A 15,779-nucleotide genomic window follows, 5' to 3' on the forward strand; every position below is an offset into this window, starting at 1 on the left:
GCACGGCGGCGGCGTGACGGGAGCCCGTTTCAACACCGGGCAGCAGCGCACGGCGGCGGCGTGTCGGGAAGCGGGCTAGATCGACAGGATCTGGCGCGTGAAGGACGGACGAGGGCACTCCGACGCACGGCTCCATCACCTGCGACGCGGACGCACTCCGGCGACGCGACGGGGGCAGCCGCGGGATCTTCGTCCACGACTTCGACTACGGCTTCCACTGTTTCGACTGGGGGACTACATCGACACTGAGCGTTCGGCGGCGTGAACCACTGTAAGCTTCCACTTTTAGCTTACTTCTTTCACTGAGCACACCTGGACAGCGACGAGGGTTGCGCGGCACTTGTTCGCGTGTAAAATTCCGGAGTTTAGCGGTTCCAGCGTGGTGCGGAGGCGTTGGCGAGGAAGTATCCGTGGATTTGGGTTGCAGGATACTTATTCCTGTGTAAAATCCCTCGATCCCGCCTTACTTCCAGGAGTTGGGTTTTGGTGAAGTACGCAAAAGGGGAGGTTTCGACCGAGCCTGTTGCTTCACCGTGGAGTCGTCAGGCATTCCACCGAGTGCCACTACGGCATCTGTCAAGCCCTCCAAGCAGACTCAAATTTTGTTGGAGGAGATGTCGAGAAGAAGCGACGATGACAAGTCTCGTTGGGATCAGATGCTGGAAAGTGTGGACCTTCTGTTTGACAGGATGAATGATATCAATCTGGCACAACAGGACTTGAAGACTCAGGTTATGGCAAACAATCAGAAGGTGGACAATTTCACTGCACAGCAAGATTTCATCTCCCAACAGGTCAAGGCTAATGGACAGGCCGTAGCCCGGCTAACTTTGAAGCAATTTGATCAAGAAGAATCACTTGTCAGTGAGGAATCAAGTTCAGAAGTGCTTGAAGATGAAGAATTTCATAACATGTTTGGCAAGGGCAAGGCTCCATACAAGCCAGCTCGCTCTCACCAACACAAGCACCGAGTTGACAACCATGGGAAGGGTGACCTGCCACACCACTCCTTACCCAAGATGCAGTTTCCATCCTTTGATGGTGTTCACCCAACCATCTGGTTTGACAATTGTGAGAATTATTTCAGCATCTATTCCATTCCTGAGAAGTTATGGGTTACAGCTGCAGCAATGCATCTCCAAAACAATGCAGCCAAGTGGTGGCAAGCCTACAAGAAGCATCGTCCGAAGATTTCATGGAAAGCATTCTGTGAGGCTGTTCATCTGGAATTTGGGTCTGATGACTATAGATCAGCTGTGACAGATTTATTAAACCTCAAACAAACCAGTACAGTGGAGGAGTATACAACACAGTTCCAAGCTCTCCAATTTGAGGTCTCAATGGAAGGATCCCAAGTGGATGAGCAGTTCTTTGCAACTGCTTATATCAATGGCCTCAAAGAAGATATTAGAGCAGTGGTGGAGCCCCACACACCAACTACTGTCAAGAAAGCAGCAACAATAGCAAAAATTCAACAGAGGCAAGTGGAAAGGGGGAAAGCCAAATACCAGAAGCAGTCTAACCAGCCTAGGCAACAATACCAGAGACCAGATGCTAGACCTAATCCAACATATGGCACATTGTGGAGAGACAAACAGCTAAGAGATTACAGGAAGGCCAACAACCTGTGTTACTCTTGTGGGGAGAAGTTTGATCCTGGACATGCTGAGGTCTGTCCTAAGAGAAACAAGCCCCATCTCAATGCTCTAGTAGCCAATGATTTAGATAAAGAACTCAGTGAAGACCTCCTGAATGAAATAGCAATAGAAGAGCTGTTAAATGAAGACTTCTGTCAATTGTCCTTAAATGCTATGGCTGGCACTGAATCTAAAGACTGTATCAAGTTGAAGACAACGGTCAAGAACAAAACTATGCTCACCTTACTGGACACAGGCAGTTCTCACAGCTTTGTGAGTGCCCATTTTGTGCAGATGGCAGGACTCATACCTACTCCTATTCCCAAACAAAGAGTCAAACTGGCAAATGGTGAATGGATGACAGCAGCAACCCAAGTGAAGGACCTCACATGGTACATTCAAGGACATACTTTCACTGCAGACATGATTGTCCTGGATTTGCTGCCCTATGATGCCATTCTGGGTTATGACTGGCTGGAACAGCACAGTCCAATGGCTTGTGATTGGGTAAACAAAACTATATCCTTTCAGCACAAGGGTGTCCCAGTCACCTTACAAGGCATTAAACTACCCCCATCTCAGGTCACCAGGATGTCAGCTCAGCACCTATACAAGTCAACAAAGGGAAATGACATTTGGGCCTATGTGTTGCTGCATACAAACACAGAGTCCTCTGCAATTCCCCAAACAGTACCTAGAGTCTCAGAGGAAAACATACAGCTGCTCCTGCACCAATATGCTGACATCTTTCAGGAACCCCACACACTTCCACCTCAAAGAAGCTATGACCATGCCATTCCCCTTGTACCTGATGCAATACCTTTCAACTCTCGGCCCTACCACTATTCACCTCAACACAATACTGAGATCGAAAAACAAGTTAAAGAACTCTTGGAACATGGACTAATCACACATAGCCATAGTCCCTTTGCTTCTCCAGTCCTCCTGGTCAAAAAGAAAGATGGCAGTTGGCGGTTCTGCATTGATTACAGGAAACTCAATGCTATTACTATCAAGAACAAATTTCCCATGCCCATTATTGAGGAAATACTAGATGAGTTGCAGGGTTCCAAAATCTTCACTAAATTGGATATGAGGTCTGGTTATCACCAAGTCAGAATGCTGCCAGCTGATGAACCCAAAACAGCATTCAAAACTCACCAAGGACATTACCAGTTCAAAGTAATGCCATTTGGACTGACAAATGCACCAGCAACCTTTCAATGCATTATGAATCAAGTGTTACAACCATATTTGAGGCAGTTTGTGCTGGTATTCTTGGATGATATCCTCATTTATAGTAAATCCTTGGCAGATCATCAACAACACTTGCAGCTGGTGTTTGAAACATTGAGAGCCCATAAACTCTACCTAAAGGCATCCAAATGCTCCTTTGCACAGCACAGTTTGGAATACTTAGGCCACATCATTTCTTCTAAAGGAGTTGCAACAGATCCAGCCAAAACAGCAGCTATGACACATTGGCCAGTTCCACAATCTTTCACTGAGCTCAGGGCATTCTTGGGACTAACAGGCTATTACAGGAAGTTTGTCAAAAATTATGGAGTGATTGCCAAACCCCTTACATCACTTCTCAGACAAAAACAATTTGCTTGGAATGAACAAGCCCAAATAGCTTTCCATAACCTGAAAACAGCTATGACAACCACTCCAGTACTGGCTCTGCCTGATTTCCAAGCCCAATTCACAGTGGAGACTGATGCTTGTGCTGATGGTATTGGGGCTGTGTTAATGCAGCATGGAAGACCAGTAGCATATCTCAGCAAAGCTCTAGGCAGTAAACACCAGCAGCTTTCCATTTATGAGAAGGAGTTCTTAGCCTTAATTATGGCCATAGAAAAATGGAGACACTACCTGCAAAGACAACAATTCATTATTCTCACTGACCACAGATCTCTTGCATACTTGTCAGAGCAGCACCTTCATTCCGAGATGCAGAAGAAGGCAATGGCCAGATTGATGGGACTCCAATTCAAAATTCAGTACAGACAAGGCAAAGAGAACATGGCAGCAGATGCCCTGTCTCGAGTTGCAACAATGTTGGCCCTGCATACAATCTCAGTGGTCAAACCAGAGTGGATGCAAGAAGTCCTAAACTCTTATACAACAGATCCACATGCTCAGCACTTAATCACACAACTGTCTGTCAAGAGTCCTGATGCCAATGGATACAGTCTCCAGCAAGGTTTGATCAAGCTCCATGATCTTCTCTGGATTGGTAACAATTCTGCCCTCCAAACCAAATTGATAGCTGCTTGCCACTCCAGTGCTCTTGGGGGTCATTCCGGGGTCAATGCCACCTATCACCGCCTCAAGCGCCACTTTATTTGGAAAGGCATGAGGTCTGATGTTGAGTCTTACATCAAGCAGTGTGACACATGTCAACGTGCCAAGCACTCACATACTCACCCAGCTGGCCTTTTACAACCATTACCCATACCATCTGGCATCTGGAGAGACCTCTCCATGGACTTTATCGAAGGCTTACCTAAGTCAGATGGGTTCTCTGTCATCATGGTGGTAGTGGATAGACTGACAAAATTTGCTCACTTTATTCCAGTGAAACACCCCTACACAGCGGCCTCCATAGCCAAGCTTTTCTTGGACACAGTTGTCAAACTCCACGGTATGCCTCACTCACTGGTGTCAGACAGGGATACAATCTTTGTGAGCTCATTCTGGAAAGAATTGTTCAAGCTTTACAAAGTCACCCTGAACCTCAGCACTGCATATCACCCACAAACTGATGGCCAAACTGAAAGAGTCAATCAATGTTTGGAAATGTATCTCAGGTGTTCAGTTCAAGACTCCCCTAAATCCTGGCACTCCTGGCTACCCCTGGCCCAGCTGTGGTACAATTCTTCATACCACAGCTCAATTGGTTGCTCACCTTTCAAGGCATTATATGGCTATGATCCAGATTTGGGTACACCACCCACTGATACTGACAATGCACCACCATCAGTGACTGAGCTGATCGATAACAGAGAACTTCACCTCCAGCATCTCAAGAACAAACTGGAACAAGCTCAAAACAGAATGAAACTATTTGCTGACCGCAACAGAACTGACAAAAGTTTTTCAGTGGGAGATTCAGTGTTGTTACGCCTTCAGCCTTACACTCAATCATCAGTAGCAAATCGGCCATTTCCCAAACTCTCTCACAAGTATTTTGGCCCATATGAAATTCTGGAGAAGGTGGGCACAGTAGCATATCGTCTGAAGTTGCCAGCGGACAGCAATATACATCCAGTATTTCACATTTCCCAACTGAAAGCTTTCCACAAAGACCACACTCCAGTCTTCTCAACCTTACCCACTGTGTCAGACATCGAAGCTACTGAAGCAGTACCTCATCAGATACTTGATCGCCGTCTAGTAAAGAAAGGTAACAGTGCCATTCCACAAGTCTTGCTAACTTGGACAGGCCTACCCAAGGAGTCAGCAACCTGGGAAGATTATCATGTGGTCAAGCGACGTTTTCCATCTGCACCTGCTTGGGGACAAGCAGATTCTTCAGCCGGGGGAGATGTCACGGCGTGAGGATGAGGACACAGGAGAAAGGCGTCTTTGAGAAGAGAAGACGTATTTCCATTATGCATGTAATATTATAGACTATGACTTGTGGGCCTGAGTGGCCAGTCTGTAAGCCTTAAAGGACCAGCGTTCTCTGTAAGGAGGGGATGACATTTTTATCTACTGAATACAGTAACCGCGAGGTCAGAGGTTCCTCTGCTCGCCAGGCCGACTTCGGCGATCCACTCTGTCTCTCACGTCGCCGGCGATCGTCGGCGGCCACGGGTGTTACAATGTGCGACCCAAGAGCTTACAATGTTGAGCAAACCCTTGCTCAAGATGCCTACGTCGCCATCCGCCTTCCACGAGCACCAGGCCACCAGCCATGGAAAAAGCTCCCGCATTACCGCACGTTTGGAAGATGACAACGACTCTTGAAATGTCTCGTGGAACCGAATGGCGATGGTCGCGTCAGTAGGCGTCGTCGATGAATGTCATTAGCTGAGCATGACTCGATTGGCCTCTTTCTCTGGGTTGTGGCACGGTAGACGGACTTGAGAGTAAGTCTATCACCGTGGGTTCGGCACTAGGTTCTTGATGTTACAAGTCAAACCGGTTCATCAGCAACAACGTGAGAGCAATTCAGTGATGGCTTCTACGTATACAAATTTTCCCTCCATTCATGTATTACCATAACGCAGCTTGTGGATCCAAATTTAGATGCACGATCTTCAGGATTTTCTTCTTACTAAGGCCGCTAGCCTCGGCCAATTTCCAGCCTAGCCAGGATAGCAAATTGAATTGTCAGCCTATTTACTTAAGATTATCTGTCGAATATATTAGTTATTCAACGTTTTTATTTTATAACAAATTAGTGAAAAATATTTTCAACAATGACTTTTTAGCCAAGCTAACAAGCGTGTCCGTTTGATTATGTACTTTGTCGTTCTTTTTTACCGTCTCACCGTTGATTTCCTGCTGCACTTGGTACCTCAATTGTTGTTCCGTACGGCCGTGGTTGCCTCCGATCGGGCCGACGCGCACGTCCTCGCATAGTTCGCCTCTCCGGTGCACACACAAAGAAGAGATTAGAAGGCGGGTAACGGATCTAGTGTAAACTTATCTCCCGTGAAAACTGTGTAAACTTTAATCTGGACTATAGGATGTTGATCCAAGAGGGCGCATGAGAGAGGTGGAAGGAGGGATTTGTAAAAGTGTGATTAAGAGCAGGCGGTTAAGTGCAAAATTACCCAATCTCTCCGCGCCTCTTGGATCAACATCGTGTGATCTAGATTAGAGTTTGCACAGTTTACATAGAAGATGAGTTTGCACTAGATCCGTTGCCACTAGAAGGCGTTACCTCCGGTACGCGGGAAAATGTACAGTACCACTGCAAAAATCCCAATTTACTGCTCTACAATGGAACCACAGGCCCATTTGCAACACCGTTCTTTCCTAACCACAAAAGCAGTGCAAAAAATTGCCAGATTACTATTTACTCGAGTATCGGCGTGTCGCGCACCTCTTCAGAAAATAGTAAGACTGCAGTTTCACTTTGGTTGAAAGCTGAAACGAACAGCATCACAAAATTCAGGCTACGAACAGAAATGCAATCCCGATCGTAGTGCTCATTAGTCGGCAGTTAACTGCCAATCTGAAGTGGGGGGCTCCAACCCCAGCCGGTGCCCGCGATTCTGCTACCGGATGCTAACAATAAGGTTCCTGTCCACGAATTTGGCACCTCCGACCTTTCCCTGCATAGTAGGTGGCAATTTTATGACGCGCCTCTGATCTCCAGCTTCGATCAACAGTTCCGATCCACCTCTATACTGCATTTTTTTCAGACAAAACAACAGACCAATGACTCGTCAGCGTCTGCAGGAATAATCATAACCAATTAAACTCAATGACTATTAGCCCTGTCCCTTAATTGCTTTCAGTAAAAACAGAGATCTTCTTTTTTTCTATTATTATTATTTTTAAAATGCCTCCCTGTTTAACATACCCAGAACATATCGAAAACCAAATATTATAATTAACAGTAGTCCAAACCGGCCCATAATATTGGAATAGTATGGTTTAGTTCAGACGAATATCATGCAAATGCAGATAGGATGCATTAGTCTGTTTAAGACCATACTGGCTCATGCAAAGGGGAATACAGATTTGCACTGCCCGCTTGCAATTGAACTTTTCTATAGTATGTAAAGACAGGCATATAGTGGGTTTTTTTTTAACGAAACGTAGAAGAGCTGCCAATTATATTAATAAAAAAAAGACCCATATTGGGCTTACAACGGTACCACAGGAAACAACAAATTATGACTAGACAACTCAGCCAACAACATGCCGCTGAGGCCAGTCTCAATGCATGTTTCATGAGAGTGTCATGCACATTAAATAGGGTGCCACATAAGCAAAATTGTTGACTTGGCAGGGTTATTAAATAAAGGAGTTTCATCAGATGAGAGAGGAGTTTCATCCCCCATGAAACTCTTGTGGCTCGGTTCAGTGGCGGAGCCAGAATTTTAAAGTTGGGTATTCCTACTTTCACAAAATTAATCTATAGGTTGAAAATATAGTCAATTGTACTGAAAGTTAGCAACTTTAAACTAATATTTGCTTTCTAGAATATAGACTTCTAATTGAAATGCTAGTTTTTTATATGTTTTGAGCTCAAATGTGCAAAATACTATATATTATAGCATTATACATTTATATATATAAGTATATACACATATTTACATAAAAGTGTACCAAAATAGTTGGGTATTCCCGGGAATACTGGGGAATACCCCTAGATCCGCCACTGGCTCGGTTACCTAGTTTATAGTTTTGGTAACTGTGCCATGAAACTATGCGTTGAGACTGGCCTGACAACATGTGCAAACAACAAAGACAACCGTACCAACATCAACCCCTACGACCCATTAAGAAGAGGCAAAGTGACCTCCGCCACAAGGTCCTAGAAGGCACGACCTTTTAAACCCGTAAGTGGCATGAGAAGGTCCGGCTGCAAGACCCGTTACTCAACTTAATGAATAGTACTCAGTACTCACTAAAATGTTGTTGATATAAGCAAGATTAGCAGCATTGCAAATGAAACCACATGAAGACTATGAATGTGGCTGGTCGTGTGGTTTCATCTAAATAGTATTGTGGAAGTTCAGATCACAAATCTTCTTGTCTTGTCTGTTGTTTTTATGGTTCTGCATTTGCTGTTACAAAAGGCTCGAGTGAAGAAACTTTACATCAAGAAAGCATGATTTCCGGATAATTAAAACTATTAGGATTTTGATGATTACACAACATATGCAAGAGAGAGAGAGAGAGAGAGAGAAAGAGAGAGAGAGAGAGAGATCAATTGTCTTACTTGATATAGCTTGATTTCCGACTTATCAAAGCCTGGCATGAAAAGGGTTACAGATTTCTGAACAGAATCAAAACTGACTGAAGGATACACCAAGGTGGACGTATTCCTCAGCTGTTCCTTTGCATTTTGGCTCAATGAGCTTAGTGCTCTGCTCCAATCTGCAGAAGAATCATTTGGGAGAAATGGCAGGAACGACAAAGACAATGGCAAGAACTTTTGAGCAACTTCTTGGTGCATTTCAGAAGGGTCTTCAGTATATCCAAATGCCCCACATATTTGACCGCCAGCTTGAGTGGTACAACCCCAGTATCGTAATGCAGAGGATACAGAGATTGATCTCCTAGGATCCATGATAAGGAAGCATGCAAGTTTTGAAGGATCGGCAAACCATACTGAGACTTTCTACAGAATTTAGCAACTTTTAAAGTAATATAAAAAATTAAATGTGTGGTGTTTTAGCTAAATTAAACCAGTAAAATTACCTCAAGTAGTTGTTCGATTTCATTCCATATCTCTGTACTAAGTCTCCCCTCACTAGTTTTGCCATTTGGCCTTGCAGAATCATATACTAGTTTCAGTAATGAAGGAGAAGCAAGTCTTCCCATGTCAGTCTTCTCAGCTAGGTCCCTCACATACCTCAAGTAAGACCTGTCTTTTGTAGAGCATAAAATTAAATTTTAGAATCCAGCCTTTTTTTAAGGGAATATTCAGAATCCTGATTGCAGTCAAGGTTATGGCCAAGCAAGGAGAACATATACCTTGCTCGATCAGTAGCACCTATCAGCCGCAGAATTTCCTCCGTATTGTTGCAATCATACACGATCACATCAAATTCGGGTTGTGAATTACTCCTTCCAGCTGAAAAGAAGTGAAGGAGCTTCTGAAGAGCTAAGACTGAACAGATCGAATCCATTCCGGGTAAAACTCCAAGTTCCTCTCCTACAATCTGTCACAAGGAAAACAGCAACCAAAATGAATGCTTTATCCTCACCAGATACGTTGTAGCAAAGAAATCACCTACCCCTTCAAGGATTCCTTGAGTGAAATTGACCTGGGCGTCTACCTTCTTCATCCGGTCCAGGGGTTCAAGCAGCAACTATGATTCAACAAGAAAACAGTCTTCAGTATCAAGACATATTCCAGAATATCACAAGTTTAAATCCTAAACATAAGTGATTTCTTTCAACAAAGTAATTTACCTTACTAGTCTCCAGCTTTATGGCCGAGAGATTGGCCGCACACTCGGTCAGAGAATTCCCAATTTTACTGCCCATCAATTGCTCTGCGGTAGGATCTTGGGACTGAACAACCAGGCATGTCCTGAAGCCTTCATTTGCATAATACTGCAGCATGAGAAAGAACAAACAGAGGCAATTTGTTCATGACCAACAAAGTGGATGATTCATACATTACAACAGACCAGAACCACTCTCTAAGGCTTGTAATTTTACAATAGATATACTCAGCTCAAAGCTGTTACCCGCAGCATCATTGCTGTTCTCCAGAGCAACATTGCAGGCTTGCAGTCAGTTTTTAGCAAGTCATCGATGCATCAGCGAGCTCACACCAAAACTAAAATTTGTCATCAAAACAATGACAAATACGATCAAGGGATAGAGTCAAAGAGCAAATTTGTCACCTGAGCGGCGATGGTGGCCGCGGTAGTCTTGCCGGAGCCGCCCTTGCCGAGGAAGGTCACCAGCTTCGGCGGCGGACTGGCGCCACCGTAACTGGCGACGACCACACGCTGCCTGCGACCTCTCCGGTGGGCCACAGCGTGGGCATGCCTCGCCGAGACGACCAAGGACGGCGCCATCCGCCGCCGACGCGGCTTTGCCTCGCGATTTGGTCGGGATTTCGGGGGTTCCTGCTCGGACAGTCCACTCGACTCGACTCCTTATTGAGAGGATGGATAGGGTAGGGGTCAGCCGGTCAAGGACAGAGAGATCTCCTCCAGTACATTAAGCAACAAAACCCCCCATCCCTACCTGCAGGCTGCAGCCTCTTCCCCTCTCCCGAACCCCACCCATCACGCGAGTTCCCCCGCCGCGATGTCCGATCACCGGGCGAAGCGGCCGTCCGACGGCGCAGCCACGGTGGCATCGCCGGCGGCGAAGCGCGCCCGCGACCTATCCGCGCCGGCGTTCCCCACGAACAAGGAAGCTTCCGACATGCCCCCCAAGATCCGCATCTTCTGCGAAATCCTGGCCTCCCGCGCCGACGACGAGAAACTGACAGCCGAGCTCGACAACTCCGACGTCCGCGTAACCACCGCTGACGTCGAGCAGGTGCTCCGCTTCTCCTACGCGCACCCGCGCGCCGCCACCACCTTCTTTCGCTGGGCGGGATTCAAGCACCTCGGCCACGAGCACTCCCCCTACTCGTGGAACCTCCTCGTCGACTTGCTCGGTAAAAATCTCCTCTTTGAGCCCATGTGGAACACCATCAAATCCATGCACTCGCAGCGGCTGCTCTCGCTCGCCACTTTCGCCTCCGTATTCTCCTCCCTGGCGGCGACCCCCGGCGGTTCCCCGCTCAAGGCGTTCATGGACATGCCGCGCTACGGCATGACCCGCGACACGCCAGCGCTCAACTCGCTCCTCTCCGCGCTCTGTCGTGCCAACCGCCTCGACGACGCCCGCGCCGCGATCCCAGTAGCCCGCGCCGAGGCTGGCACGGCCCCGGATGCCGACTCCTACGCCATCCTCCTCGAGGGCTGCGAGGCTGCCGCCGACCCGCGGGTTGCGCGCGAGGTGTTCGACGAAATGGTGCACGCGATTGGCTTTATTCCTGACAACGTGCCTGCCTATGACTCCTTCCTCACTACCCTTGTTTCAAGCGACTCCTCCACGGCGCTACCGGAAGCAATGCAGTACCTGCTTGTCTTAAGCAGGCGCGGCTGTTCGCCAGGAGAGAAGTTCTTCCGTGCTGCTCTCACTGCACACCTTAAGGCACGACAATTGCTAGGTGCCATGGAGCTCTGGGATGACTTTGTTGGGCGTCGAGGGCTTGTCCCAGATATGGAAATGTATAACACAATGATCTTGCTGCAGGGCAGTCTTGGGCAGCCTGAGGTGATAGTGAATTATCTCGACGATATGATCTCCAATGGAGTGTTCCCTGATACCAACACATACAATGTGGTCCTCCAGCTTTTGCTGAAGGGAAGGAAGCTCCGAGAGGCAGCTGCAATATTTAGTGAGATGATCAAGAATGAATGTTGGCCAAACGAGGAAAATTGTTCACTTGCACTTCGCATGTTTTTGGATACACGCTATTGGGAGACTGGGATCAAAGTCTGGAGCTGCATGGTGGAGAATGGCTTGCCACCTTTAGAGGAGTGTGGGAACATGCTTGTATCAAAGCTGAAGGATGACAGGCTACCTGAGGCATGCAAATGTGCAGAAGACATGATTGATCGCGGTATCAAGTTGAGTTCATCGACACTGTCCAAGCTGAAGCAGTGCCTGCAGAAGATTAAGAAAGGAGAGATCCATGATCACCTTCTTAGAAAATGGAAGGCACATTAGTTCGTTGAGCTCCCTTGTATGCGTAGCCTGATTAAAGACGGTTGGGAATGGGATCTTAGTGTTGACACTGAGGTTCAACTTTTTATCACTCTGTAACTTTTCAAACAACTACATGGAAATTATCATATTAATGAGTTGGAGCATTTGGGCCTCAAGGAATGAACACATCTTCCAAGGAATTCTACCGTCTAATTGCTGGGCCTTTTTCAAGAAAGAGTTAGCTCTGGTTACCCATAGAGCAAAGAAGAAATATTTCCCTTTTATATAGAAGAATGGCTAGAGCACCGATTGTAATCTTTTTAATATTATTTGTGTCCTTTTTTCGCTTCATGTTAGATTTTTATTGCTTGCATATTTCTTTTTTCTTCTATTATTAATATATTTTAACCAGTAGGGGGGCACCCCTCCTGTTTGTGGGAGCTTGTCTTAGCTGTCTGGTTGCAATTTAGGTAGCTGTTCCTTTTATGTATTTGCAGAATTATCAATGCAACAGTCTAGGCATAAAAGTGCATTGTAACATTACCAGGTGAAAATCGTTTGGTATCTTGACAGTTTAAGCTCCCAGCACGTCTTTGGTCTTCCGTTTGGTATGGTTTTGGAGAGTTTCAGTTCTTTCTTTTCCCCCCTTATGATGCAGTTTGATTATTGAAAAATTGTAATGGTTGTTCCGTTATTGCTTTGGGGTCAGAGTGAGTAAAGTTTAATCTATATAAGTCAAGCTCTTCTCTATAAAATGCATTAAACATCCCACATAGGTTGCACTTCACCACAACTCAGGCCACACGCATGCACATGGGAGAGGAAAGCCAGGTATCATTGTTCTTGTTTTTGGTTTAAGTGGGCGAGTGCCTGGCTTGTGCATTTGGTTTTGGACATCGATGCACACACTGTGCTTAGTCTTATGGAAGAAATGGAAAGACAACCCATCTGGACTAGGGCTCCTTCTGGGTAGCAACTGAACACCGCCTCATTGATTTCTTCTTCTGATAACTCGGCTGTGAGCAGCATGTTCTCCTACCTCATCTTCCAAAAAACCCTCCCTCTCCCATGCTTTTTTCACGACTTCTTCAAACCCCTCCCTCTGTCGGTGGCGGTTCTAAGATTTTAATCATACGATATTGTCCTAAGCGATGCAGTTCATTAACAATGCAATACAACAATGATGTGATAGGAATGATGATAAAATGGGTAGGTGGTTGTCTATTAATACGATTTGTTAACATTCATATGCAAGTGTATAAAGGTTGTCATCACCAAGATGTTGATAAGCATATTAGTTTTCTTGCTTCTTCGTTACCTTTATTGAATTGATTCAGAGTGGATGGAGAAATTTTATGCCTTATTGAGCAATCATAAAAGAAGGTAGGTCATTGCTCCTTTTAATGTTGTGACGGTCTAAAAAAAAGGTCATTTTGGCTTTTCTACTAGTTATATAGCTTTTAAGATGTATCTAGATATATAATACGTCTAGATACATAATAAAATTTATGTATATAGAAAATCCAAAATGATGTATAAATTGGAATGGAGAGACCGAGAGAGTAATTATTAAGTAATTTATGGATATTTTTTTTCTAAAAATTGATTGATTATTAAACAAGATCAAGACACGAACTCCATAATTGATACTATCGTGATTGTTTGGAAGAAAAAAAAGAGTCAACTTTATATATTTATTACCTTACTAACTCATTCTATCATTTTTTATCTTGTGCTATGTGCTTTGATTCATTTTGGGCACCTTAGCCTTAGAAGAACTATAGGTAAATTTCTAGTTTGGATGAGCACTTGAGCTTAAGAGGTTTGCTATTTAATAAGTGTTCTAGATATATAATATATTATAGGTATATATATACTTAGTCTTTCTAAAAACTTTTAGAGGTACAACTGTACTTATACACCATACTACATCCATTCCATCTCTAGCTACTACTTTTCAAATCTATATAAACTGTTTCTTGCCTCTGGATGCTAGCAAGTGGGTAGGTAGCCCCACTCACCAGTCACCATCTAGTTTGGTCAAATGCAGAAAGTTAACTATTCGCCATGTTTAAGAGTGGGTTTAGTTTTACCATTTTTTATATTGGCCTTACAAATTTGCCACGTAACACATTAACATCTTCTTTTCCATGTCATATTCCTTTAGCTTATTTTATTTTTTATTTTTCTAATTTCTGGGACTAGAAATGGCACTCTTACCCCTAGGCATAACTATCAATGTTTTGTCACATACACTTGGATTGGTAATAGAATGTTTAGGGGTGGAACTAAATCAACACGCTAAGTATTGCTCGCCCATTGTGAGATATCTCATGTCATTAACGTATCTAGAGGTGATGCCTATTCTAATATGGTGCACACCAGTTCTGAATGTGACTTACTGAAAAAATATATTATACAAAGTAGTGATTTCGAAAAAGTAGTTTCATATTCCACATGTGGGCCAAATGTGTAGGAAGAAGGTCCTCACGGTCCACCTCACAGATCCCCAAGTCTGAACTAGCCCGTCACTAGATACAAAGCCCCCTCCTCCCTGATGTCCTCATGTTCCCGTCCTCGTCAGCATTGCGGTGTCTGACGGACTCCCAAGTCCCAAGTATTGGCTTCGTTACTTTGAGTAAGGAAACAAGGCACAGGGCTGCAGACGACTTAGCTTTGGTGAGCTCTGACCCCTGTGAGGCGGCAACCCTTGCAGGCTACAGCTCTAGGGCATAGGGGTGTAGGCTGCAGGTGCTTACTTGTTGCCTTGCTGAGGTAAAAATGTGTGCAGTCATCTTGCTTGCTGGCATCAAAACCCATAGCTAGAAGCCTTACTTACTTGTTGAGTTGTTGTGATATGGGTGCAGGTTGGCCTTGCTTGCACGACGGGCGGTGAGGCACATGGCATGAGGGCATAGTGATCGTGTTGGCAAGTGCTTATAATATGCTCGACGGAATGACTGAGTGTAGTTCGTAATTATAGCAGGTACGTGCATCTCTATATCTACCATGAAACAACATTTTCCATTACTATGTAGCTACTGTGATTTTTAGGCCTATATATTATTTAGCCCCATGTTTGTTTCCACATCCACCACTGTATGTTACCAAACATTGATAGTTTTACAAACTAGTAGATACCTGTGCAGACAGTGAGTGCCCAACTGAGGAGATTGAAGCATCATGAAAACTCACGATAGGAGAGAAAAGTTGCCTCAGAAGCTATTGTGTGTGCTATCTCTCTTTGGTTTGTTGTCATCATAGCTTTGATAGAGACAAATCTAACATAGGAGTAAGAACATATCTAATGCAGGATTGAGCAACTAGTGCGAAAGCCATGCATACTCTTGCTTAGATATATTTATGATAATCTTAGGGAGTGTTTGGTTGGAGGGATTAAAGTTTAATAGGTACTATAACACATTTGTAACTATAGTAATTAGTGTCCAGTCATAAATTAATTAGGCTTAAAAATCGCCTCGTAAATTATTCTCTAGCTGAGTTTTTATTTTTATAAATAGTCTATATTTAATACTCCATACGTGTATCTAAATATTTGATGTAATAGAGACCAGAGTTTATACGAGGGAACTAAACAGGGCTTTAGGGCCTGTTTGGTTCCACTTGCTAAATTTTAGCTAGCTAAAATTATTTTAGCTACTCTTAGGTGACTAATGGAACTAAACTATTTTAGCTCTTTTAGTTAATGTGTTTGAAACTTTA

The 15,779-nt window shown here is 44.6% G+C and overlaps 2 protein-coding genes across 3 annotated transcripts; one reads left to right on the top strand and one right to left on the bottom strand.

Annotated features, from left to right (window-relative positions):
• LOC8071792 (uncharacterized protein At1g26090, chloroplastic) lies at nt 6,555–10,487 on the bottom strand. 2 transcript variants are annotated; one of them, XM_002454354.2, is made up of 7 exons: nt 10,187–10,487; nt 9,747–9,890; nt 9,569–9,643; nt 9,306–9,493; nt 9,030–9,195; nt 8,548–8,949; nt 6,555–7,003 (listed from the first exon to the last, which is right to left on the bottom strand). In XM_002454354.2, exons 1-7 carry the CDS (start codon nt 10,361–10,363, stop codon nt 6,872–6,874), a joined length of 1,284 nt encoding a protein of 427 aa, XP_002454399.1. In that variant the 5' UTR covers nt 10,364–10,487; the 3' UTR covers nt 6,555–6,871. The 2 variants fall into 2 exon arrangements, with proteins under 2 accessions (XP_002454399.1, XP_021315567.1); XM_021459892.1 differs by having other exon boundaries at nt 10,028–10,329.
• Nucleotides 10,457–12,634, top strand: LOC110434914 (pentatricopeptide repeat-containing protein At1g77360, mitochondrial-like). The gene has a single exon (XM_021459890.1). The coding sequence runs from the start codon at nt 10,599–10,601 to the stop codon at nt 12,075–12,077; it is 1,479 nt and encodes a 492-aa protein (XP_021315565.1). The 5' UTR covers nt 10,457–10,598; the 3' UTR covers nt 12,078–12,634.

Source organism: Sorghum bicolor, chromosome 4 (genome assembly GCF_000003195.3).
Source record: "Sorghum bicolor cultivar BTx623 chromosome 4, Sorghum_bicolor_NCBIv3, whole genome shotgun sequence".
NCBI lineage: Eukaryota > Viridiplantae > Streptophyta > Magnoliopsida > Poales > Poaceae > Sorghum > Sorghum bicolor.